The 26706-nt window shown below is 41.4% G+C and overlaps 1 protein-coding gene and 1 pseudogene across 1 annotated transcript in view; one reads left to right on the top strand and one right to left on the bottom strand.

Moving 5' to 3' along the window:
* xpnpep2 (X-prolyl aminopeptidase (aminopeptidase P) 2, membrane-bound) overlaps positions 1-22762 on the bottom strand; it is a 28040-nt gene extending 5278 nt beyond the window's left edge. Inside the window, exons 1-15 of the mRNA XM_087798757.1 lie at positions 22627-22762; positions 19884-19936; positions 19587-19697; positions 18979-19042; positions 17767-17871; positions 16609-16695; positions 16400-16543; positions 12546-12647; positions 12392-12473; positions 12130-12328; positions 11975-12064; positions 1169-1278; positions 1031-1108; positions 315-386; positions 192-252 (exon numbers count right to left, since the gene is read on the bottom strand). Of these exons, the coding sequence (XP_087654883.1) occupies positions 192-252; positions 315-386; positions 1031-1108; positions 1169-1278; positions 11975-12064; positions 12130-12328; positions 12392-12473; positions 12546-12647; positions 16400-16543; positions 16609-16695; positions 17767-17871; positions 18979-19042; positions 19587-19697; positions 19884-19936; positions 22627-22693 (1425 nt within the window). The 5' untranslated portion in view covers positions 22694-22762. The remainder of the gene's footprint in view (positions 1-191; positions 253-314; positions 387-1030; positions 1109-1168; positions 1279-11974; positions 12065-12129; positions 12329-12391; positions 12474-12545; positions 12648-16399; positions 16544-16608; positions 16696-17766; positions 17872-18978; positions 19043-19586; positions 19698-19883; positions 19937-22626) is intronic.
* Positions 2299-5067, top strand: LOC148072561 (uncharacterized; annotated as a pseudogene).
* Positions 22763-26706: the final 3944 nt, after the last annotated feature.

The following is a 26706-nucleotide window of genomic DNA, read 5'->3' as shown; positions in this document are numbered from 1 at the left end:
ATATGATTAATAAAAAGATGATATAAATAATTTTTATGAAGAATTAAAAGATGATCTAATCAATATTATGATGAATAAAAAAATGATATAATCAATATTATGATTAATAAATGATAATATCATAATATAATCAATATTATAAGATCAATAAATGATCATATCATAGAATCCAGACATTATTGATCGTAAACCTTCTGCCTGGATGTAGGTTCTCCCCAGTGAACTGTCCTCGTGATGTCAGTCGTTCCGTCTCTGGAGACAAACATAGACTCACTCGACATGTTCGACGCACACCTTGAGACTCACAGACTCACAAATACTGGCCTCCAGAATCCACCAAGAACATCTCGTCCACAGACAACGTTCTGCTGCTGGTGTTGGTCGGACTGAGAAGAAACTTTATTGATCAAACACGTTAACAAGAGAACTGTAGTCGTTATTAGGTTATTATTAATAACTATATAACAATTAACAATATTAACAATATTATTACTGTGTGCAGAAGTATAGGTGTGTGTGTGTGTGTGGGGGGGGGGTGTGTGTGTGTGTGTGTGTGTGTGTGTGGAAGAAGAATGAGTGTTTAGAAGTATAGGTGTGTGTGTGTAGAAGTATAGGTGTGTGTGTGTAGAAGACTAGGCGTGTGTGTGTGGAAAAAGAATGAGTGTGTAGAAGTGTGTGTAGAAGTATAGGTGTGTGTGTGTAGAATAATGAGTGTGTAGAAGTGTAATGAGTGTGTAGAAGTGTTTTTAGAAGTGTGATGACTGTGAAGAAGTGTGTGTAGAAGTGTTTTTAGAAGTGTGTGTTGAAGTGTTTTTAGAAGTGTGTGTAGAAGTGTGATGACTGTGTAGAAGTGTGTGTAGAAGTGTGTGTAGAAGTGTGATGACTGTGTAGAAGTGTGTGTAGAAGTGTGATGACTGTGTAGAAGTTTGTGTAGAAGTGTGATGACTGTGTAGAAGTGTGTGTGGAAGTGTGATGAGTGTGTAGAAGTGTGATGAATGTGTAATAGTGTGTGTATAAGTGTGATACATACAAATAGTGTGCGAGGGCAGCATTAGGTCCAGAAGCAGAGATTGTGGCGAAACTCTGTCCTTTGTTGTCTTTTTGTTTGCTGAAGGTTTTGATGATGAAACATTTTGTTTGAACTTTTGTGTTTTTCAAACTTTCTCACCTTCGACAGTCGTTGACGTAAAGAGCTGCAGTTAATTCAGTTTCTTTACCTCCAGGAACCTGTTTCTCCAGAAACATCAACAACTGCACGACTGCCACTGCGTCTCTGACCTGCACACACACACATATTTACACACACATATGTACACACACCATCATATGTACACACATACATATGTACACACACCATCATATGTACACACACACAATAACATATGTACACACACATATGTACACACACACATATGCACACACACACATATGTACACACACACACACATATGTACACACACAATCATATATACACACACACATCATATATACACACATATGTACACACACCATCATATGCACATACACACACATACCTGTACACACATCATATTGACACACACACATATGTACACACACATCATATATACACACACACATATGTACACACACACATCATATGTACACACACATTTGTACACACACACATATGTACACACACACATCATATGTACACATATATGCACAAACACATATGTACTCACACACATATGTACACACACACATCATATGTACACACACATATGTACACACACACATCATATGTACACATATATGCACAAACACATATGTACACACACACATCATATATACACACACACCATCATATGAACACAACCATCATATACACACACACATCATATGTACACACACCATCATATACACACACAACATCATATGTACACACACACATATGTACACACACACCCCTATGTACACATACACATATATACACACACACCATCATATGTACCCACACATATGCACACCATCATATGTACCCACACATATGCACACACACACATATATACACACACACATATGTATATATGTGTGTGTGTATATATGTATATGTGTATATAACCCCGTGCCACTGGGAGGGGGGGTGGCCTCGCTCTCCTCCACCGTGAAAACATCAAAGTCACTGCTGTCACAGTCCCCCATCACTCCTCCTTTGAATGTCTAGCTGTAAAACTCACAGGCCCCAAACCCACTATCATTGTCACCATATACAGACCACCAAACCCCTCTGCCGTTTTCCTCAATGAATTTTCATCACTATTAACATCTGTATGTGCAATGTCCCCCACTGTTATTCTCCTTGGTGACTTCAACATCCATATTGACAACCCATCCTGTACGCTTGCTAACGACTTCACATCACTCCTGGACTGTCTTGGCATCACACAACATGTCAACCTCCCAACCCATAACAAAGGTCACATACTGGACTTAATCTGCTGCACTGACATCACTCCCACTAACCTTGATGTCATTGATTTCCCCATTTCCGACCACAAAGCCGTACTTTTTGACATTTACACCCAACTACACAAAGCCAAGGAACAACGGACCATCTCCTTCAGGAACATCAAACATATCAACACCACAGATCTCTCCTCCCTGATCAGCTCCTACCCCAGCCCCCCCTCAGCATCCTCCCTGACTGACCTGGTGACTCACTACAACAACTGCCTCTCCTCCTCCCTCACCACCCTGGCCCCCCTGAAAACCCGCTCAGTCTCATTCACCCACACAGCTCCCTGGTTCACCCCTGAGCTCCGCCAGCTCAAAGCCACTGGCCGTCGACTGGAGCGACTCTACAAAAAGACTGCCACACCGCCAGATGTACTCGGACCACCTCCATCACTACAAGAACGCCCTCACCACTGCCAAATCCTCATACTACTCCAACCTCATCAACACCGGTACAGGTAACAGCAGAGTCCTTTTCTCAACAATCAGCCACTTACTTCAGCCTCCTAAAACCCTCCCTCCTGAAATTTCCGCCAATCAGTGCACTGCCTTCCTGGACTTCTTCAGCTCCAAGATCAACACCATTCACCAACTACTGGCCACATCTCGCACTCCCTCTGACGACCCACCGTGGATGATCACTGACCAACCTCCCATCAGCTCCCTCTCTGACTTCACCCCAGTAACAGAACTGACCGTCTCAGAACTCATCCGCAAGGCCAAAACCACCACCTGTCAGCTCGACCCTCTTCCCACCTCCCTTGTCAAAGCATGTCTTCCATTCATTTCCCCCATGATCACCAACATAATTAACTCCTCCCTCACTACAGGTACCGTACCCCCCTCCCTAAAACTGGCTGCCATCACACCAATCCTGAAAAAACCCAGTGCTGATCCTGCTGACCTCAACCACTACCGGCCCATCTCCAACCTCCCCTTCATTTCCAAAACCCTTGAAAGGGTGGTTGCCGCACAATTACAGTCCCACCTTGACACAAACAATCTCCACGAACCCTTCCAATCCGGCTTCCGTCCTAAACACAGCACTGAAACAGCCCTAGTCAAAATCACCAACGACCTCCTCCGTGCAGCTGACTCCGGATTGCTCACCATTCTCATCCTCCTCGACCTCAGCGCAGCATTCGACACCATCTCCCACCGTCAGCTCTCACCGCCTGGCTGGCATTGGGATCACCGGTGCTGCACTCTCCTGGTTCACTTCCTAACTCACCGACCGTCAACAATTTGTCCAACTAAACCACCACAAGTCTGGGCGTTCGGGTGTTTCACTGGGTGTCCCCCAGGGGTCAGTCTTGGGTCCACTCCTGTTCACCATCTACCTCCTCCCCCTGGGCAAACTCCTCCGTCACCATGGGGTCCATTTCCACTGTTACGCTGACGACACACAGGTCTACATCTCCACCAAACCCACCTTGGCCATCCCTCCCACCTCCCTCATCACCTGCCTAGAAGACATCCGGAGCTGGATGAGCAGGAACTTTTTAAAACTCAACGGCAACAAGACCGAGGCCCTGCTCATCGGCTCCAAATCAACCCTCGCCAAATCACAACAAACCCCAGCCACACCCATCATCATCGACGGATTCCCTGTACCCTTCTCCCACCAAGTCAAGAGCCTCGGCGTCATACTGGACAACACCCTCTCATTTGCACCCCATATTCAAAACATCACTCGGACCGCATTCTTCCACCTCCGCAACATTCTCCAGACTCCGCCCATCACTGACCCAATCTAGCACTGAAATCCTGGTCCACTCATTTGTCACATCACGCATCGACTACTGCAACGCCCTTCTGACCGGACTCCCCACCAAACTCATCAACAGACTGCAGATCATTCAGAACTCAGCCGCCCGGATCATCACCCGCACCAAATCATCTGACCACATCACCCCTGTTCTCATCCAACTCCACTGGCTCCCGGTTCAATACCGCATCCACTACAAAAATCTTCTCCTCACCTACAAAGCTCTCCACAACCTAGCCCCCACTTACCTCCGCGACCTTCTCCATGACTACACTCCCTCCCGTTCCCTCCGCTCCTCCTCTGCTGGACTGTTAATCACCCCCACGTCACGCCTCAGCACGATGGGTGCCCGAGCCTTCAGCTGCTCGGCACCAAAACTCTGGAACTCCCTCCCACCACACATAAGACAGTCAGACTCCATCACAACATTCACATCTCGACTTAAAACCCACCTGTTCAAACTGGCACATTCCCTATGAACCAGACACTCTGCACTGCACTTTTATCTCGATCTTTGTTTGTTCTGTTTTTTTTTTGTTTTTTTTTGTTTTTTTTTGGTGCTATGATCTGTCACTCCTGTTTTGTAAGGTGACCTTGGGTGACCTGAAAGGCGCCGCCATACAAATAAAATGTATTATTATTATTATTATTATATGAGATGGTGGAAATTGCCAGATCTGATTACATCATGAAACTAGTAGCAGCAAATAAGAAAAACCCCAAAGTGTTGTTTGACACGATTAATTCTCTTGTGTCGCCTGCTCCTCAAATCACGTCTGTCTTCTGTGATTACCAATATGGTGAACCTCTCCCTTTCCACAGGGGTTTTTCCCAATGCATTTAAACCATTGTGGAGCATCTGCTCAAAAAGCCAGACTTAGACCCGACTGACCTCAGTAATTTCAGGCCTATTTCTAAGCTCCCTTTCTTGTCCAAGATCTTGGAGAAGGTTGTGTCTGAGCAGCTGTTCCTGGATCAGAGCGACATCCATGAGAAGTTTCAGTCTGGCTTCCACAAACATCTACGGAGACAGTCTTACTGAAAGTGTCCAGTGACATCATGATGTTTTGGTTCTTGGATCTGTCCTCAGCCTTTGACACAGTTGAACCAGATCCTGCTGAGAAGACTGAGGGATGAAGACTGTCTGGGTCTATGTTCCACTGGTTCTCATCATACCTTTCTGGGCACAGTTTTAGTGTATCTGCCAATCAAATGAGGTCTGAATCGGCAGATCCGTTGTGTGGAGTCCCTCAAGGTTCTGTTCTGGGTCCTTTATTGTTTTTGCTCTACTTGATTCCCCTCGGTAAAATCATTCAGAGATTTCCTGATGTTTCTTCCACATGTTTGCTGATGACATCCAGCTCTACTGCTCTGTTGATCCAACTGAGCCCCAGAGGCTGAACTTAGACAATTGTTGCTAGAAATCAAACAATGAGTGAAAACACTTTGAAGCTAAATGTGGACAAAACTGAAACTCTGATGATTGTTGATGATAAAGTTCAGGATTGAGTCAGTACTTCAGTCAAACTGAGGAACCTAGTGTTTGACAAACGTCTCTAGTTCAACACTGAGCAAAACTGACCACAAACTGTTTCCTTCAACTGAGAAAAATCTCTAAATTTAGTAAAATGTCGTCACAACATGATCTGGATCTTATAATCCATGCGTTTGTTTCTTCTCGCCTGGACTATTGTAACAGTTTGTTTTCATGTCTAAACAAGAAGGATCTGTCTCTCCGCTCTAGAAGAAGAACTCACATTTCTCCTTCAAACTCATCATCAGTTTCTTTCAGGATCATTTTAAAATTCTGGTTCTTTCTTTCAGATCTATTCATGTTCAGACCTTCATGATCTGATCCAGACTTACACCCCAGCTCGGGCTCTGAGGTCTGTGGATCAGAATCTACTGATGGTTCCTGAACACGGCTCAGGACCAGAGGAGAGAAATCCTTCCAGACTGTTGCTCCTAAGCTTTGGAACCATCTCTGTGTTTGATGATCTACTGACTCCTTCAAGAAACATCTGTGTTTGATGATCTACTGACTCCTTCAAGAAACATCTGTGTTTGATGATGTACTGACTCCTTCAAGAAACATCTGTGTTTGATGATCTACTGACTCCTTCAAGAAACATCTGTGTGTTTGATGATCTACTGACTCCTTCAAGAAACATCTGTGTTTGATGATCTACTGACTCCTTCAAGAAACATCTGTGTGTTTGATGATCTACTGACTCCTTCAAGAAAAATCTGTGTTTGATGATCTACTGACTCCTTCAAGAAACATCTGTGTTTGATGATCTATTGACTCCTTCAAGAAACATCTGTGTTTGATGATCTACTGACTCATTTAAGAAACATCTGTGTTTGATGATCTACGGACTCCTTCAAGAAACATCTGTGTGTTTGATGATCTACTGACTCCTTCAAGAAACATCTGTGTTTGATGATATACTGACTCCTTCAAGAAACATCTGTGTTTGATGATCTACTGACTCCTTCAAGAAACATCTGTGTTTGATGATGTACTGACTCCTTCAAGAAACATCTGTGTTTGATGATCTACTGACTCCTTCAAGAAACATCTGTGTGTTTGATGATCTACTGACTCCTTCAAGAAACATCTGTGTTTGATGATCTACTGACTCCTTCAAGAAACATCTGTGTGTTTGATGATCTACTGACTCCTTCAAGAAAAATCTGTGTTTGATGATCTACTGACTCCTTCAAGAAACATCTGTGTTTGATGATCTATTGACTCCTTCAAGAAACATCTGTGTTTGATGATCTACTGACTCATTTAAGAAACATCTGTGTTTGATGATCTACGGACTCCTTCAAGAAACATCTGTGTGTTTGATGATCTACTGACTCCTTCAAGAAACATCTGTGTTTGATGATATACTGACTCCTTCAAGAAACATCTGTGTTTGATGATCTACTGACTCCTTCAAGAAACATCTGTGTGTTTGATGATCTACTGACTCCTTCAAGAAACATCTGTGTTTGATGATCTACTGACTCATTCAAGAAACATCTGTGTTTGATGATCTACTGACTCCATCAAGAAACATCTGTGTTTGATGATCTACTGACTCCTTCAAGAAACATCTGTGTTTGATGATCTACTGACTCCTTCAAGAAACATCTCTGTGTTTGATGATCTACTGACTCCATCAAGAAACATCTGTGTTTGATGATCTATTGACTCCTTCAAGAAACATCTGTGTTTGATGATCTACTGACTCCTTCAAGAAACATCTGTGTGTTTGATGATCTACTGACTCCTTCAAGAAACATCTGTGTTTGATGATCTACTGACTCCTTCAAGAAACATCTGTGTGTTTGATGATCTACTGACTCCTTCAAGAAACATCTGTGTTTGATGATCTACTGACTCCATCAAGAAACATCTGTGTTTGATGATCTACTGACTCCTTCAAGAAACATCTGTGTGTTTGATGATCTACTGACTCCTTCAAGAAACATCTGTGTGTTTGATGATCTACTGACTCCTTCAAGAAACATCTGTGTGTTTGATGATCTACTGACTCCTTCAAGAAACATCTGTGTTTGATGATCTACTGACTCCATCAAGAAACATCTGTGTTTGATGATCTACTGACTCCATCAAGAAACATCTGTGTTTGATGATCTACTGACTCCTTCAAGAAACATCTGTGTGTTTGATGATCTACTGACTCCATCAAGAAACATCTGTGTTTGATGATCTACTGACTCCTTCAAGAAACATCTGTGTTTGATGATCTACTGACTCATTTAAGAAACATCTGTGTTTGATGATCTACTGACTCCTTCAAGAAACATCTGTGTTTGATGATCTACTGACTCCTTCAAGAAACATCTGTGTTTGATGATCTACTGACTCCTTCAAGAAACATCTGTGTTTGATGATCTACTGACTCCTTCAAGAAACATCTGTGTTTGATGATCTACTGACTCCTTCAAGAAACATCTGTGTGTTTGATGATCTACTGACTCCTTCAAGAAACATCTGTGTTTGATGATCTACTGACTCCTTCAAGAAACATCTGTGTGTTTGATGATCTACTGACTCCTTCAAGAAACATCTGTGTTTGATGATCTACTGACTCCTTCAAGAAACATCTGTGTTTGATGATCTATTGACTCCTTCAAGAAACATCTGTGTTTGATGATCTACTGACTCATTTAAGAAACATCTGTGTTTGATGATCTACTGACTCCTTCAAGAAACATCTGTGTTTGATGATCTACTGACTCCTTCAAGAAACATCTGTGTTTGATGATCTACTGACTCCTTCAAGAAACATCTCTGTGTTTGATGATCTACTGACTCCATCAAGAAACATCTGTGTTTGATGATCTATTGACTCCTTCAAGAAACATCTGTGTTTGATGATCTACTGACTCCTTCAAGAAACATATGTGTTTGATGATCTACTGACTCCTCCAAGAAACATCTGTGTGTTTGATGATCTACTGACTCCTTCAAGAAACATCTGTGTTTGATGATCTACTGACTCCATCAAGAAACATCTGTGTTTGATGATCTACTGACTCCTTCAAGAAACATCTGTGTGTTTGATGATCTACTGACTCCTTCAAGAAACATCTGTGTGTTTGATGATCTACTGACTCCTTCAAGAAACATCTGTGTGTTTGATGATCTACTGACTCCTTCAAGAAACATCTGTGTTTGATGATCTACTGACTCCATCAAGAAACATCTGTGTTTGATGATCTACTGACTCCATCAAGAAACATCTGTGTTTGATGATCTACTGACTCCTTCAAGAAACATCTGTGTGTTTGATGATCTACTGACTCCATCAAGAAACATCTGTGTTTGATGATCTACTGACTCCTTCAAGAAACATCTGTGTTTGATGATCTATTGACTCCTTCAAGAAACATCTGTGTTTGATGATCTACTGACTCATTTAAGAAACATCTGTGTTTGATGATCTACTGACTCCTTCAAGAAACATCTGTGTTTGATGATCTACTGACTCCTTCAAGAAACATCTGTGTTTGATGATCTACTGACTCCTTCAAGAAACATCTGTGTTTGATGATCTACTGACTCCTTCAAGAAACATCTGTGTTTGATGATCTACTGACTCCTTCAAGAAACATCTGTGTGTTTGATGATCTACTGACTCCTTCAAGAAACATCTGTGTTTGATGATCTACTGACTCCTTCAAGAAACATCTGTGTGTTTGATGATGATCTACTGACTCCTTCAAGAAACATCTGTGTTTGATGATCTACTGACTCCATCAAGAAACATCTGTGTTTGATGATCTACTGACTCCTTGAAGAAACATCTGTGTTTGATGATCTACTGACTCCTTCAAGAAACATCTGTGTGTTTGATGATCTACTGACTCCTTCAAGAAACATCTGTGTGTTTGATGATCTACTGACTCCTTCAAGAAACATCTGTGTTTGATGATCTACTGACTCCTTCAAGAAACATCTGTGTTTGATGATCTATTGACTCCTTCAAGAAACATCTGTGTTTGATGATCTACTGACTCATTTAAGAAACATCTGTGTTTGATGATCTACTGACTCCTTCAAGAAACATCTGTGTTTGATGATCTACTGACTCCTTCAAGAAACATCTGTGTTTGATGATCTACTGACTCCTTCAAGAAACATCTGTGTGTTTGATGATCTACTGACTCCTTCAAGAAACATCTGTGTTTGATGATCTACTGACTCCTTCAAGAAACATCTGTGTGTTTGATGATCTACTGACTCCTTCAAGAAACATCTGTGTGTTTGATGATCTACTGACTCCTTCAAGAAACATCTGTGTTTGATGATCTACTGACTCCTTCAAGAAACAACTGTGTTTGATGATCTATTGACTCCTTCAAGAAACATCTGTGTTTGATGATCTACTGACTCATTTAAGAAACATCTGTATTTGATGATCTACTGACTCCTTCAAGAAACATCTGTGTTTGATGATCTACTGACTCCTTCAAGAAACATCTGTGTTTGATGATCTACTGACTCCTTCAAGAAACATCTGTGTGTTTGATGATCTACTGACTCCTTCAAGAAACATCTGTGTTTGATGATCTACTGACTCCTTCAAGAAACATCTGTGTGTTTGATGATCTACTGACTCCTTCAAGAAACATCTGTGTTTGATGATCTACTGACTCCTTCAAGAAACATCTGTGTTTGATGATCTACTGACTCCTTCAAGAAACATCTGTGTTTGATGATCTATTGACTCCTTCAAGAAAAATCTGTGTTTGATGATCTACTGACTCATTTAAGAAACATCTGTGTTTGATGATCTACTGACTCCTTCAAGAAACATCTGTGTTTGATGATCTACTGACTCCTTCAAGAAACATCTGTGTTTGATGATCTACTGACTCCTTCAAGAAACATCTGTGTTTGATGATCTACTGACTCATCAAGAAACATCTGTGTTTGATGATCTATTGACTCCTTCAAGAAACATCTGTGTTTGATGATCTACTGACTCATTTAAGAAACATCTGTGTTTGATGATCTACTGACTCCTTCAAGAAACATCTGTGTTTGATGATCTACTGACTCCTTCAAGAAACATCTGTGTTTGATGATCTACTGACTCCTTCAAGAAACATCTGTGTTTGATGATCTACTGACTCCATCAAGAAACATCTGTGTTTGATGATCTACTGACTCCTTCAAGAAACATCTGTGTTTGATGATCTACTGACTCATCAAGAAACATCTGTGTTTGATGATCTACTGACTCCTTCAAGAAACATCTGTGTTTGATGATCTACTGACTCCTTCAAGAAGTCATTTTTATTTGTTCAGGCTTTTCCTCGATTCAGTGAGACTCCTGTGTTGTTCTCAGTTTTATCTTGACCTTTAAAGTATTTATTTTATTAAGTATTGTTTTGATTGTTTAAGTTATTTGTGAAACACCATCATATGTACACACACACACCATCATATGTACTCACAAACATATGTACACACACACATATGTACACACACACACCATCGTATGTACACACAAACATCATATATACACACACACCATCATATATACACACACACACTATCATATGTACACACACACTCAATCATATGTACACACACACACATTCAATCATATGTACACAAACACACACATCATATGTATTGTTACTCTGATAAGCTTACGTGTGCAGTTGTGTTACTCTGACAAGCTTACGTGTGCAGTTGTGTTACTCTGACAAGCTTACGTGTGCAGTTGTGTTACTCTGATAAGCTTACGTGTGCAGTTGTGTTACTCTGATAAGCTTATGTGTGCAGTTGTGTTACTCTGATAAGCTTACATGTGCAGTTGTGTTACTCTGAAAGCTTACGTGTGCAGTTGTGTTACTCTGACTTACGTGTGCAGTTGTGTTACTCTGATAAACTTACGTGTGCAGTTGTGTTACTCTGACAAGCTTACGTGTGCAGTTGTGTTACTCTGACTTACGTGTGCAGTTGTGTTACTCTGATAAGCTTACGTGTGCAGTTGTGTTACTCTGATAAGCTTACGTGTGCAGTTGTGTTACTCTGATAAGCTTACATGTGCAGTTGTGTTACTCTGATAAGCTTACGTGTGCATTTGTGTTACTCTGATAAGCTTGCGTGTGCAGTTGTGTTACTCTGATAAGCTTACGTGTGCAGTTGTGTTACTCTGATAAGCTTACGTGTGCAGTTGTGTTACTCTGACTTACGTGTGCGTCCCTCAGAATCTTCTGCTCCGTCTCGTCCTTCACAGCTTTGGCGATCAACACGGGCGAGAACTTGCTCATCACGAGTGTTTCCTGCAACACAAGTGTTTCTTCACCGTCTACACAACTGTGGTCGTCACACAAGAACAACTACACACCGGGCTCAGGGTCTCGTACGCAGCATAGTTGGTGTACTCGGCTCCGACCCACACTTTGCTTCCAGGCTGCTCGACGTATGCTTTGAACTGGTCCAGGAAGGAGTCGTAGGTCTTCAGGGTCACACACAGAGGTCCGTCGCAGGAGGTCGACAGGTAGACCTTCAGCTCCTCAGACACTCGCTCCATGTGGACGAAGAGCCTGAAGAAGAAGAGGAGGAACGTGAAAATGAAAGTGTCTTCTGAGACGAGTCATGTGACTCACCAGATCTGGTCCAGGGTCAGCAGGGTGTAGGAGTAGAAGAACGGGTTGTACGGGATGTCGTGGCCGCGCATGTTGAAGATCCCTCGACACAAACATCTCGTCATCACGTGACACCTTCACAGATGCTCTTCACACAGAAGGTCTTCACACTTACAGGCCGTCTCGTCCAGAGCAGACAGAAGAAGAGCTGAAGGTTGAAGCGGCTCCTCCTTCATCACCTCACGTATCTCAACGACCTTCTCCTGCCAGCTCCGCTCTGGTGACCAAACATGACCTTTGACACTTGAGCTGTCACTCATGCTGTCACCTGACCAGGTGTGTCTCGGGCTCAGGTGTGTGAACTTTAAATGTGACAAACATTTGACAATATTTCATGATTATTTTATTTTCTCTCACACAAGATCTTTTTCATAAAACCTATTGAACCCTTAAGTGTTTCATTTATTGTGTATCATTTTTAAACATGTTGTCGATGTTTTATTGTGTAACTGTTGTTGACCTGGAGTTAGGAAAGAGGTGTTTTTGCCAAAGGAAGGAGCGATAACGGTCCCAGTGAGACAAGACTTCCTTAACATCTGGAAACAGCTGGAAACATCTGGAAACATCTGGAAACCTCTGGATCGCTGACGTACTGTACGATGACTGAGGAGTCATGTCATCGTACATCATACATCATACAAGTCGCTCCTCGTCGACGATGATATAAAATAAGAATGTTCTCCATGATTCATGTCATTGATAATAAAACAATGATCTGTTACTGATGAGCTTCAATAAAGACTTTTAATCATCCAGTCATTGATGTGTTTTCTACTTCCTCTGAACCCATCTTCATCATCATCATCTTCATCACAATCATCTTCATCATCATCATCTTCATCACCATCATCTTCATCACCATAATCTTCATCATCATCAACTTCATCATCATCATCTTCATCACCATCATCTTCATCATCATCATCTTCATCACCATCATCTTCATCACCATAATCTTCATCATCATCATCTTCATCACCATCATCTTCATCATCATCATCTTCATCATCATAATCTTCATCACCATCATCTTCATCATCATCATCTTCATCACCATCATCTTCATCATCATCATCTTCATCACCATCATCTTCATCATCATCATCTTCATCACCATCATCATCATCATCATCATCTTCATCATCTTCATCTTTATCATTATCATTATCATCTTCATCTTCATCATCTTCATCTTCATGTTCTAGTCTTTGATACATTCCTTGGTTTTCTGTTTATTCTACTAGTTTTGGCTGAACTTGTATGTTTTCTCTCAGCAAAAGACGACAAATACAGACACTCGTGGGTCGACTTCTACACAAACGTAGTCAACTTGACCTCAATGCTGTGAATCACCTGTTTTACTTTGAGTGACTTCGACTTTGTCTCTCAAAGATTGTCATTATCTCCATGGTAACGATCAAGTGTTTCAGTCTGGTTCGAAGGAACACCACAGCAAAGAGACCACTCTGGTCAATGACCTGCTAATGGCCTCTAAAGTACCAGACCTGGACTCACAGACCATTATGTTTATCCTCCTCTCCACGGGTCCATCTGTCCGTCTGCGCTCAGATGTGTTTGTTCGCTCAGTGATCGTAAAACTAGAGCTCGTTTGAGAAGCACTAACTGTCACTCAACAGTCATTGACACGATAAGTCACACGGTTAAAGTGGACCTGGTCTGTGGACACGTGGACTCACGTATGAACTGGTCTGTCGACACGTGGACTCACGTATGAACTGGTCTGTGGACACGTAGACTCACGTATGAACTGGTCTGTGGACACGTGGACTCACGTATGAACTGGTCTGTGGACACGTGGACTCACGTGTGAACTGGTCTGTGGACACGTTGACTCACGTATGAACTGGTCTGTGGACACGTGGACTCACATATGAACTGGTCTGTGGACACGTGGACTCACGTATGAACTGGTCTGTGGACACGTTGACTCACGTATGAACTGGTCTGTGGACACGTGGACTCACGTATGAACTGGTCTGTGGACACGTGGACTCACATATGAACTGGTCTGTGGACACGTGGACTCACGTATGAACTGGTCTGTGGACACGTTGGCTCACGTATGAACTGGTCTGTGGACACGTTGACTCACGTATGAACTGGTCTGTGGACACGTGGACTCACGTATGAACTGGTCTGTGGACACGTGGACTCACGTATGAACTGGTCTGTGGACACGTGGACTCACGTATGAACTGGTCTGTGGACACGTGGACTCACGTATGAACTGCTCTGTGGACAAGTGGACTCACGTATGAACTGCTCTGTGGACACGTGGACTCACGTATGAACTGCTCTGTGGACACGTGGACTCACGTATGAACTGCTCTGTGGACACGTGGACTCACGTATGAACTGGTCTGTGGACACGTGGACTCACGTATGAACTGCTCTGTGGACACGTGGACTCACGTATGAACTGGTCTGTGGACACGTGGACTCACGTATGAACTGCTCTGTGGACACGTGGACTCACGTAAGAACTGCTCTGTGGACACGTGGACTCACGTATGAACTGGTCTGTGGACACGTGGACTCACGTATGAACTGGTCTGTGGACACGTTGACTCACGTATGAACTGGTCTGTGGACACGTTGACTCACGTATGAACTGGTCTGTGGACACGTGGACTCACGTATGAACTGGTCTGTGGACACGTTGACTCACGTATGAACTGGTCTGTGGACACGTGGACTCACATATGAACTGGTCTGTGGACACGTGGACTCACGTATGAACTGGTCTGTGGACACGTGGACTCACGTATGAACTGGTCTGTGGACACGTTGACTCACGTATGAACTGGTCTGTGGACACGTGGACTCACGTATGAACTGCTCTGTGGACACGTGGACTCACGTATGAACTGGTCTGTGGACACGTGGACTCACGTATGAACTGGTCTGTGGACACGTGGACTCACGTATGAACTGCTCTGTGGACACGTGGACTCACGTATGAACTGGTCTGTGGACACGTTGACTCACGTATGAACTGGTCTGTGGACACGTGGACTCACGTATGAACTGGTCTGTGGACACGTGGACTCACGTATGAACTGGTCTGTGGACACGTGGACTCACGTATGAACTGGTCTTTGGACACGTTGACTCACGTATGAACTGGTCTGTGGACACGTTGACTCACGTATGAACTGGTCTGTGGACACGTGGACTCACGTATGAACTGGTCTGTGGACACGTTGACTCACGTATGAACTGGTCTGTGGACACGTTGACTCACGTATGAACTGGTCTGTGGACACGTGGACTCACGTATGAACTGGTCTGTGGACACGTGGACTCACGTATGAACTGGTCTGTGGACACGTGGACTCACGTATGAACTGGTCTGTGGACACGTGGACTCACGTATGAACTGGTCTGTGGACACGTTGACTCACGTATGAACTGGTCTGTGGACACGTGGACTCACGTATGAACTGGTCTGTGGACACGTGGACTCACGTATGAACTGGTCTGTGGACACGTTGACTCACGTATGAACTGGTCTGTGGACACGTTGACTCACGTATGAACTGGTCTGTGGACACGTGGACTCACGTATGAACTGGTCTGTGGACACGTGGACTCACGTATGAACTGGTCTGTGGACACGTTGACTCACGTATGAACTGGTCTGTGGACACGTTGACTCACGTATGAACTGGTCTGTGGACACGTGGACTCACGTATGAACTGGTCTGTGGACACGTGGACTCACGTATGAACTGGTCTGTGGACACGTGGAATCACGTATGAACTGGTCTGTGGACACGTTGACTCACGTATGAACTGGTCTGTGGACACGTGGACTCACGTATGAACTGGTCTGTGGACACGTGGAATCACGTATGAACTGGTCTGTGGACACGTTGACTCACGTATGAACTGGTCTGTGGACACGTGGACTCACGTATGAACTGGTCTGTGGACACGTGGACTCACGTATGAACTGGTCTGGCAGACGTGTGGGACCAGCAGGAGGAACTGGAGGTCGATCCTTCCACACGACGTCCACCAAGTTCTCAGGCACTGACTTGAGGCTGCGCTCGCTGGACTCCAGAGCGCTGGAGTAGATGTCATGGACGTCTGGAGGAGGAATGTTGGAGTGACATCACTTCTGACATGTGTCAATCAATCACCTGAAGACTTACTGAGAGAGAAGACGAAAGGATTAAATCCAACCAGACTTCCTGCTGGTAACTCAGCAACGAGCCACTTGGCGACACTCAGAGCAGAGCCTGGAGAGACGAAGCAGAAACACATATATATAAATATATATATATATATATATACACATATGTACTTGAATATAAGAAACACCTGGAAGTTTCTATAATGATGATACACATTGACAGGTCAGAGATGTATAAATAAGTATAATCATTTTCTAACCCTGAGATTAAAGTGTTTATAGCGCCCCCACATCTACAATATTCAATGTTTCAAATACTGCATGTTTTAAAGTCTGTAAACAAGATCAAAAGTGTTTTTATCTTGTACTTCATAGTAACGTTTGGTCACATGACTCACAGACATGTGTATCAAAGAGAGTTTGAATATAAATCACAGGAGCAAGAAAACGATGATGTCGAAGTTAAAAAGTTGATCTAATCTAATCTTCAACGTAAACGTTTGTTTCCAACGACGACGATGGTTTCAGTCGTTGTCATGTCAGTTTTGATTGACAGCGAACCCACCGTCTCTCTCCTAGTTTTGATTGACAGCGAACCCACCGTCTCTCTCCTAGTTTTGATTGACAGCGAACCCACCGTCTCTCTCCTTGTTTTGATTGACAGCGAACCCACCGTCTCTCTCCTTGTTTTGATTGACAGCGAACCCACCGTCTCTCTCTTAGTTTTGATTGACAGCGAACCCACCGTCTCTCTCCTAGTTTTGATTGACAGCGAACCCACCGTCTCTCTCCTAGTTTTGATTGACAGCGAACCCACCGTCTCTCTCCTTGTTTTGATTGACAGCGAACCCACCGTCTCTCTCCTTGTTTTGATTGACAGCGAACCCACCGTCTCTCTCCTTGTTTTGATTGACAGCGAACCCACCGTCTCTCTCTTAGTTTTGATTGACAGCGAACCCACCGTCTCTCTCTTAGTTTTGATTGACAGCGAACCCACCGTCTCTCTCTTAGTTTTGATTGACAGCGAACCCACCGTCTCTCTCCTAGTTTTGATTGACAGCGAACCCACCGTCTCTCTCCTAGTTTTGATTGACAGCGAACCCACCGTCTCTCTCCTAGTTTTGATTGACAGCGAACCCACCGTCTCTCTCCTAGTTTTGATTGACAGCGAACCCACCGTCTCTCTCCAGCTCCCAGTTACAATCCATCTCTCTCTCGGCCTGAAGCCAATAACGACTGTCGGTCCAGAGGACGGATCTGGTCTGAGTGACGACTGCTGTCCCTGTGGAGACGACAAGAGACACTTCATCATCATCATCATCATCATCATCTTCATCATCATCATCTTCATCATCATCATCATCATCATCATCATCATCATCATCATCATCTTCATCATCATCATCATCATCTTCATCATCATCATCATCATCATCATCATCATCTTCATCTTCATCTTCATCTTCATCTTCATCATCATCATCATCATCTTCATCATCATCATCATCATCCTCATCATCATCATCTTCATCTTCATCTTCATCTTCATCTTTATCATCATCTTCATCATCATCTTCATCATCATCATCTTTATCTTTATCTTTATCATCATCATCATCATCTTCATCATCTTCATCATCATCTTCATCATCATCATCTTTATCTTTATCTTTATCATCATCATCATCATCTTCATCATCTTCATCATCATCATCATCATCATCATCATCATCATCATCTTCATCTTCATCTTCATCTTCATCTTCATCTTCATCTTCATCTTCATCATCAGTGACTCAAATTGAAGAAATGTTTTATTGAAAAGATATTTTTAATAATCTTATTTAACTTGTTATTGAATGTCATGACATCAGTTTATATTTATTGTTATGTTTTGACTCCAGGATCTCATGGCTAACCTGGAGAAGACTCCGCACCATGTTGCCACTGAGAACCATAGACTCAGATTTGGAGGTGCTGATCCTCATCTCTGCCACTTCACCCTGGGTTGCGAACCTTCCCAGCGAGAGCTGAAGGTCATAGTGTGATGAGGTCATCAGGACCAAGACATCCACAAACAGCAGTGACTCATCCCAAGGTCACCAAACCAGACCCTCAACACCGACTACACCACAGAACTTCCTTCACATGTTCTTCACATGTTCTTCACATGTTCTTCACATGTTCTTCACATGTTCTACTGTTTCAACGTCGAAAACTTGATTAAGTTTCTTCATCAGTTCTTCATGTAGTTTGAAGGTGTTTGATGTTGTTACATGTCTTTTTGGACGAAGACAACTGAGCTCCAGTCGCTACATTAAAATGAACAAACATTTTCGTCTCTAAAAAGAACAGGTGACTCAACATTGAAATGAGGAGGAAAGTTTACCTGCGGAGCCGCTGAAGCCTGTCATGAAGGACATCCTCGCGTCACGTGGAGCGATGTACTCGCTCTAGCAGGACACAATGGATCAGCATCACACAAGTCTACACAAACATCTACACACACGTGTACACACACACACATGCACACACACGTCTACACACACATTGCACACACACATGTACACACACGTCTACACACACATGCACACACACATGCACATAAACGTCTACACACACATCTACACACACGTCTACACACACATGCACACACACATGCACACACACGTCTACACACACATCTACACACACGTCTACACACACATGCACACACACATGCACACACACGTCTACACACACATGCACACACACGTCTACACACACATCTACACACACGTGTACACACACATCTACACACACGTCTACACACATGCACACACACGTCTACACACACATGCACACACACATCTACACACGTGTACGCATACACACATCTACAAACACATCTCCACACACACATATACACACAAACATGTACACACACCTACACATACACGAACACACATGTACACATGTACACATGTACACACACAAGATAAGGAAGTGCAGATATACCAGGTGAGCATCAGTGCTTGGAATAATGTAGGCAGAAATATTCCAGGGAAGCATCAACTTTCTTAACTCCTGCAGCTGCAGAGTTGTGTTTTGTGCTGTGCTGGGGATGTACTACAAACACACACACACACACCCCCGCCCCCCCCACACACACACACACACACACACACATGTTAACTTCAATGAAGGGAAACTGGAGTCAAATGTCTTGTTATCTCTGGTTGAATCATTAACTAGTTCAGCCTCATCAGTGTTTAATTAACAACAAACTCTTAACCATCCAAAGATTGTTCTCACCGGAGGAGTCAGAGAACAGTTCCTCTCCGTCGTCTCAGCAGCAGAGCTGGAGCCTGAAATGAACACATGTCGTCTATTATTTACAAAAGAAAAACTGAAACAGTGAAAAAAAGAATCAAATGAAAAAATCTTCTTAAGGCTTTAAAATGTTAGTTTATAGAAGCTCATATCTTGAAACATTGAGAGTAAATCATGGTGGATTAGGCTTCAGATTTGGATTAGGATCCTATAGGAGACCACAGGTCAGACCCAGGACCCGCTAAAGAAACTCTTTCAGTTGGTCTGGGGGTCTTTCTTGTGGCCCCTGGAAGAGCTGGACGATGTAGCTGAACCTCGTTGAGTCTTTGAGTCAATGAGTCATTGAACCGTATAACTGTGATTCGACAGAAACATGAACCTGAAGATAAGATCAACTGAAGGATCATAAAAACAATCATAAATGTTTATCCAGCACGTTTTTAAAGAAACTACTTCATCAGCATTTTCATCAATGAACTGATCTGCTCAACAAACAGGTTTCTATCGTTCAAACAACGTCAAAATAGAATAAAGGGATAAGAGAATAAAAGGGTAAAAGGATGAGAGAATAAAAGGATAAAATGATGAGAGAATAAAATGATGAGAGAATAAAAGAATGAGAGAATATAAGGATAAGAGAATAAAAGGATAAGACAATAAAAGGATAAGATAATAAAATAATAAAAGGATAAGACAATAAAAGGATAAGATAATAAAAGATTAAAAGAATAAGAGAATAAAATGATAAAACAATAAAAGGATGAGAGAATAAAAGGATAAGATAATAAAAGAGTAAAAGAATAATAGATTAAAAGGATGAGAGAATAAGAAAATAAAAAGATAAAAGAATGAGAGAATAAAAGGGTGAGAAAATAAAAGGATGAAAGAATAAAAGAATAAAGGATGAGAGAATGAAGAATAAAAGAATAAGAGAATAAAAGGATGAGAGAATAAAAGGATGAGAGAATAAAAGGATGAGAGAGTAGTAAGTAGTAAGTAGTAATAGTAAGTAGTAAGTAGTAGGTAGTAAGTAGTAAGTAATAATATTAAGTAGTAATAGTAAGTATCCAGTAGTAATAGTAGGTATTGTAGGTTAGGTAGAACTTTATTGATCCTCAGCAGGTATCCTTCGGGAAATTGTTTTTTTCCAATTATCCACAACAAATACAGCAATTTTTCATAAAAAATAAAAAATAAATAAAAATAAAAATAAAAATAAAAATAAAATAAGAACAAGAACATAGAGAAATAAAGAGAAAGAACAAGATGATACAATCTAAGTCTAAAGATAAAGATAAAGAACATAGATCATAGAAAAATAACAAAGACAAAGACTAACATAGAACATCAAGATACTTTCACTTATGCCTCAAAACTCAGAATTGTACAATTTAATAACACGAGGAATGAATGAGTCCCTGAGTCTATTAGTGTTGCACCTGGGAAGGAGAATTCGTGCTTCATCTGCTTCTCTGCTCACTGATGACAGTGTTCAGAGGATGATGTCATCATCATGACAGTAGTTTGTTCAATGATCTCCTCTCAGTATTAAGTATTAAGTAGTAATAGTAAGTATTGAGCAGTAATAGTAAGTAGTAGGTAGTGATAGTAAGTAGTAGGTAGTGATAGTAAGTAGTAATAGTAAGTAGTAATAGTAAGTAGTAAGTTGTAATAGTAAGTAGTAATAGTAAGTAGTAATAGTAAGTAGTAATAGTAAGTAGTAATAGAAAGTAGTAAGTAGTAATAGTAAGTAGTAAGTAGTAAGTAGTAAGTAGTAAGTAATAAGTAGTAAGTAGTAAGTAGAAATAGTAATAGTAATAGTAAGTAATAATAGTAAGTTGTAATAGTAAGTAGTAATAGTAAGTAGTCATAGTAAGTAGTAAGTAGTAAGTAGTAATAGTAAGTAGTAAGTAGAAATAGTAATAGTAATAGTAAGTAATAATAGTAAGTTGTAATAGTAAGTAGTAAGTAGTAAGTAGTAAGTAGTAAGTAGAAATAGTAAGTAGTAAATAGTAAGTAGTAATAGTAAGTAGTAATAGTAAGTAGTAAGTAGTAAGTAGTAAGTAGAAATAGTAATAGTAATAGTAAGTAATAATAGTAAGTAGTAATAGTAAGTAGTAAGTAGAAATAGTAAGTAGTAAGTAGTAATAGTAAGTAGTAATAGTAAGTAGTAAGTAGTAATAGTAAGTAGTAATAGTAAGTAGAAATAGTAAGTAGTGTGTAGTAATAGTAAGTAGTAATATTAACTAGTAATAGTAAGTAGTAAGTTGTAATAGTAAGCAGTAATAGTAAGTAGTAAGTAGTTAGTAATAAGTAGTAAGTAGTAATAGTAAGTAGTAATAGTAAGTAGTAATAGTAAGTAGTAAGTAGAAATAGTAAGTAGTAATATTAAGTAGTAATAGTAAGTAGTAAGTAGTTAGTAGTAAGTAGTAATAGTAAGTAGTAAGTAGTAATAGTAAGAAGTAAGTAGTAAGTAGTAAGTAGTAAGTAGTAATAGTAAGTAGTAAGTAGTAAGTAGTAAGTAGTAATAGTAGGAAGTAAGTAGTAAGTAGTAAGTAGTAATAGTAAGTAGTAAGTAGTAAGTAGTAGTAATAGTAAGTAGTAAGTAGTAAGTAGTAAGTAGTAAGTAGTAAAAGTAAGTAGTAAGTAGTAAGTAGTAAGTAGTAATAGTAAGTAGTAAATAGTAAGTAGTTTCTACTGAAACAGGATCAAAAGTCACTCATACCTGTCAGAGAGAGTAGAACCAACAACCATCGGCAGCAAGACATGTTGACACCAACAGCTTCTAACATGCAGTGTCTGGAGAGAGACTGAGACTCTTCCTCTTCCTCCCCCTTTATCTCCTTCCTCTTCCTCCCCCTTTCTCTCTTCATCTTCCTCCCCCTTTCTCTCTTCATCTTCCTCCTCTTCCTCCCCCTTTCTCTCCTTCCTCTTCCTCCTCTTTCTCCCTCATCCTTGTCCCACCTTTTCCTCTTCCTCTCTCCTTTTTCTCCCACCCCTTCCTCCTCTTCTTCCCTCCCTCCCTCTTCATCCCCCTCTTCCTTCCACCTCGTCCTCCCCCCTTTTCCTCCCCTTCTTGAATGTTATTTTCTATTTTGACTGACAATCCGACACGCGGACGTTCAAAGTTCTTGTTGGGCTGAAGAGCAGCAATAAAACAACAATAAAACAACAATAAAACAACAATAAAACAAGATATTACCGAGATTGTAAAGTCAAGTGTTTCTGGAGATAAGAAGGAAAACTAGTCGCACACGATCACATGGTTTCAATGATTAAAGACTTTTCTGTCGTGAGGTTGTTTCTATCTCAGCGACATAATGAGACGAAAATGAGTCAAACATGAATCTTTTTATTTTATACATTTTTACAGAATCTTTTATCTCAAGATCAGAGTCAGTTGTTGTTGTTTGTTGCTCTGGACACAGTCGTGTGAAGAGATTCTTATCAATTTGATTAACTCTCGTATCTCGACCAAAAAAGGTTTTCAAAGACACATTTCGACGTGAATAGAGATGGAGGAGCAGAAGATAATGTGACGCATCTCTTTTATTATTCTTCTATTTTGGTGTTACTTTCTCTTTTCTCCCACATGGACCATCAACGGATCTGCAGAACTCTTGCTCTCCAGATAAAAGTTTCTTGTCTGTTGTTCAGTGTTTTCCTAGAATTCTTTATTTTAGTTCTTGTTTGTTATTCGCGTGTGTTTTGACATCCGTGTTTTCTTTTCTGTTTTTTCCAGGTTCCCTGTTCTTTATTTCCTCCTTTATTACCTGGTTCGTGGACGTGTTTGTACATGTGCTGGAACATTGAACTAGTTGGTTTGAGATTGAGGACTTTGATTGTTTTTGTGTAAGTTTAGTTAATATGTGAAAATATCGATTATATTCTATTGTTTCTTTGTCTGCTTGAGATTTTTCTTGGAACCCGTCCATACCGTGGTAAGAACCGTGATCAGGAATAACATGATTTAATAAAACATCTAAAGATCTTTAACTCAAGTCAAATCTCAACCAAACATTGAATGATCTTCTGCTGCTTCGATAAAAGTGTTTTAACGTCAACACTTGAGTTTGGATGAAGACATGAATCAATGAATCATGTTCTGATAAAGAAATGATCAATTTCACTGATCGATTGATTCCATTTCAGCAAAACCAGGGTGGACGGCTTCCATCTTCTTAGGAAGCTTCTTTGTCTCTTTCTCCTAAGATGGCACTTAGGAATGTGTGTCAAACAAAATTATCTTAACTCCTTCTTAACCCTCATGTTGACCTTTGACCCAGAGACAACACAAGGGTTAAGATTCTTTAAGAACTTTATTGACTCTACATACTCCCAGAATGTAGCATGTTAGCATATTGAATAAATGTTAGAATGTTGAATAACATGTTAGCATGTTAAAAACATATTGAATAACATGTTAGCATGTTAAAAAAACATGTTAGCATGTTGAATACCATGTTAAGGTAAGGTAAGGTAAAACTTTATTGTTTTTTTTCCAATAGCCACAGAAAATACAGCAATTTTTCATAAAAAAAATCAATCAAAATAAAATAAGAACAAGAACATAAAGAGAAAGAACAAGATGATACAATCGAAGTCTAAAGATAAAGACAAAGAACATAGATCAAAGAAAAACAACAAAGACAAAGATACAAAGAATACAAAGACTAACATAGAACATCCAGATACTTTCACTTCTGCCCCCGAACTCAGAATTGTACAATTTAATAGCCCGAGGAATGAATGAATCCTTGAGTCTATTAGTGTTGCATCATGGGAGGAGCATTTGTGCTTCATCTGCTTCTCTGCTCACTGATGACAGTGTTCAGAGGATGATGTCATCATCATGATGGACAGTAGTTTGTTCAATGATCTCCTCTCAGCAACTGTCACCAGTGAGTCCAGCTTCATTCCAACCACAGAGCCAGCCCTCCTGATCAACCTGTTGACCTGTTGACCTGTTGACCTGTTGACCTCCTCTTGGACACATTTCCACCCCAACACACCACAGCATAGAACAGGACACTGGCCACCACAGACTGATAGAACATGCAGAGGAGCTTCTTGCAGATGTTAAATGATCGAAGCCTCCTCAGAAAGTACTTCTACTCTGAACTTTCTTATAAACATGGTCTGTGTTGCAGGACCAGTTTACTGTCCATCCACACACCGAGGTACTTATAGTTGTCAACTATCTCCACATCGTCTCCTCCGATGGACACTGGACGTGGCTTTGTCCTGGACCTAGACCAGCTCCTTGGTGTTTGAGATGTTCAGCTGCAAGTGGTTCCTCTCACTCCAGTCCACAAAGTCACGTATCAGACTCCTGTACTCGTCTTCGCTGTTGTCCCTGATGCATCCAACAATGGCAGTGTCGTCATCAACTTCTGGACGAGACTCAGCTCTGAGTTGAAAGGTCTGAAGTGTAGATGGTGAAGAGGAGAGGGGCCAGTACTGTCCCCTGAGGTGCTCCTGTACTGCACACCACAGTGTCAGACGTGATGTCCTTCAGCCTGACATACTGTGGTCGATCAGTGAGATAATCCGTACTCCAGGAGACCAGACCAGGGTCCACATGCATCTGTGTCAATTTGTCCTGCAGCAGAGTGGGTTGGATAGTGTTGAAGGCACTAGAAAAGTCCAGGAACAGGATTCTCACTGAACCGCTTCCTTAATCCAAGTGGGAGTAGGTCCGATGCAGGAGGTGAAGGATGGCATCTTCCACACCAACTGCTGGCTGGTAGGCAAACTGCAGGGGGTCTTGCGCGTGCTGGACTTGTGGCCTGAGATGTTTGAGGACCAGCCGCTCCAGTGTCTTCATCAGCTGCTAAGTCAGTGCCACCGGTCTGTAATCGTTCAGCTCGGTCTGATCTTTTTGGGGACTGGAACGATACAGGAAGTCTTCCACAGAGTTGGTACTTTCCCCAGCCGTAGACTGAGGTTGAAGACATGCTGGAGTGGCTCAGCTAGTTCAGCAGGTCTTTAGCAGTCGAGCAGACACTTGTCAGGACCAGCAGCCTTCCCTGGACGAATCCTCCGAAGTACATCCTGTACCTGGAGTGACGTGAAGCTGGGATGACATGAATGTTAGCATGTTGAATAACATGTTAGCATGTTGAAAAACATGTTTGCATGTTGAAAAACATGTTAGCATGTTGAAAAACATGTTAGCATGTTGAATAACATGTTAGCATGTTGAATAACATGTTAGCATGTTGAAAAACATGTTAGCATGTTGAATAACATGTTAGCATGTTGAAAAACATGTTGTCATAAGCTCCGCTTATTCATGAGTGATCTTGATTCATGAGTCAAATGATTCATTAGTTGTTATTATCGTGTAATTTTGAATCATGTGAATCGACAGAAACAAAATAGTCAATATTTTCATAAATCAATGTATTTTTTGCATCGTTTTCAGGATCAAGTTTGAGTTTAACTTCCTTTAATCTCGTCATGAACTGATCTCTGCAGAAGAATCCACTCAAGCAGCTGTGGAGAGAAAACACAGTTGTTCCTCAGATGATGTTCCTCAGGTGATTTTCAGCAGGTGATGTTCCTCAGGTGATGTTCCTCAGGTGATGTTCAGCAGGTGATGTTCCTCAGGTGATGTTCCTCAGGTGATGTTCAGCAGGTGATGTTCCTCAGGTGATGTTCAGCAGGTGATGTTCCTCAGGTGATGTTCCTCAGGTGATGTTCAGCAGGTGATGTTCCTCAGGTGATGTTCCTCAGATGATGTTCCTCAGGTGATGTTCAGCAGGTGATGTTCAGCAGGTGATGTTCCTCAGATGATGTTCCT

The sequence above is a fragment of the Callionymus lyra genome, chromosome 9 (genome assembly GCF_982586985.1).
Source record: "Callionymus lyra chromosome 9, fCalLyr1.hap1.1, whole genome shotgun sequence".
In the NCBI taxonomy this organism is placed as follows: Eukaryota; Metazoa; Chordata; class Actinopteri; order Syngnathiformes; family Callionymidae; genus Callionymus; species Callionymus lyra.
The sequence above is the reverse complement of the archived record's forward strand: the minus strand, read 5'-3'. Positions and strand labels throughout refer to the sequence as shown.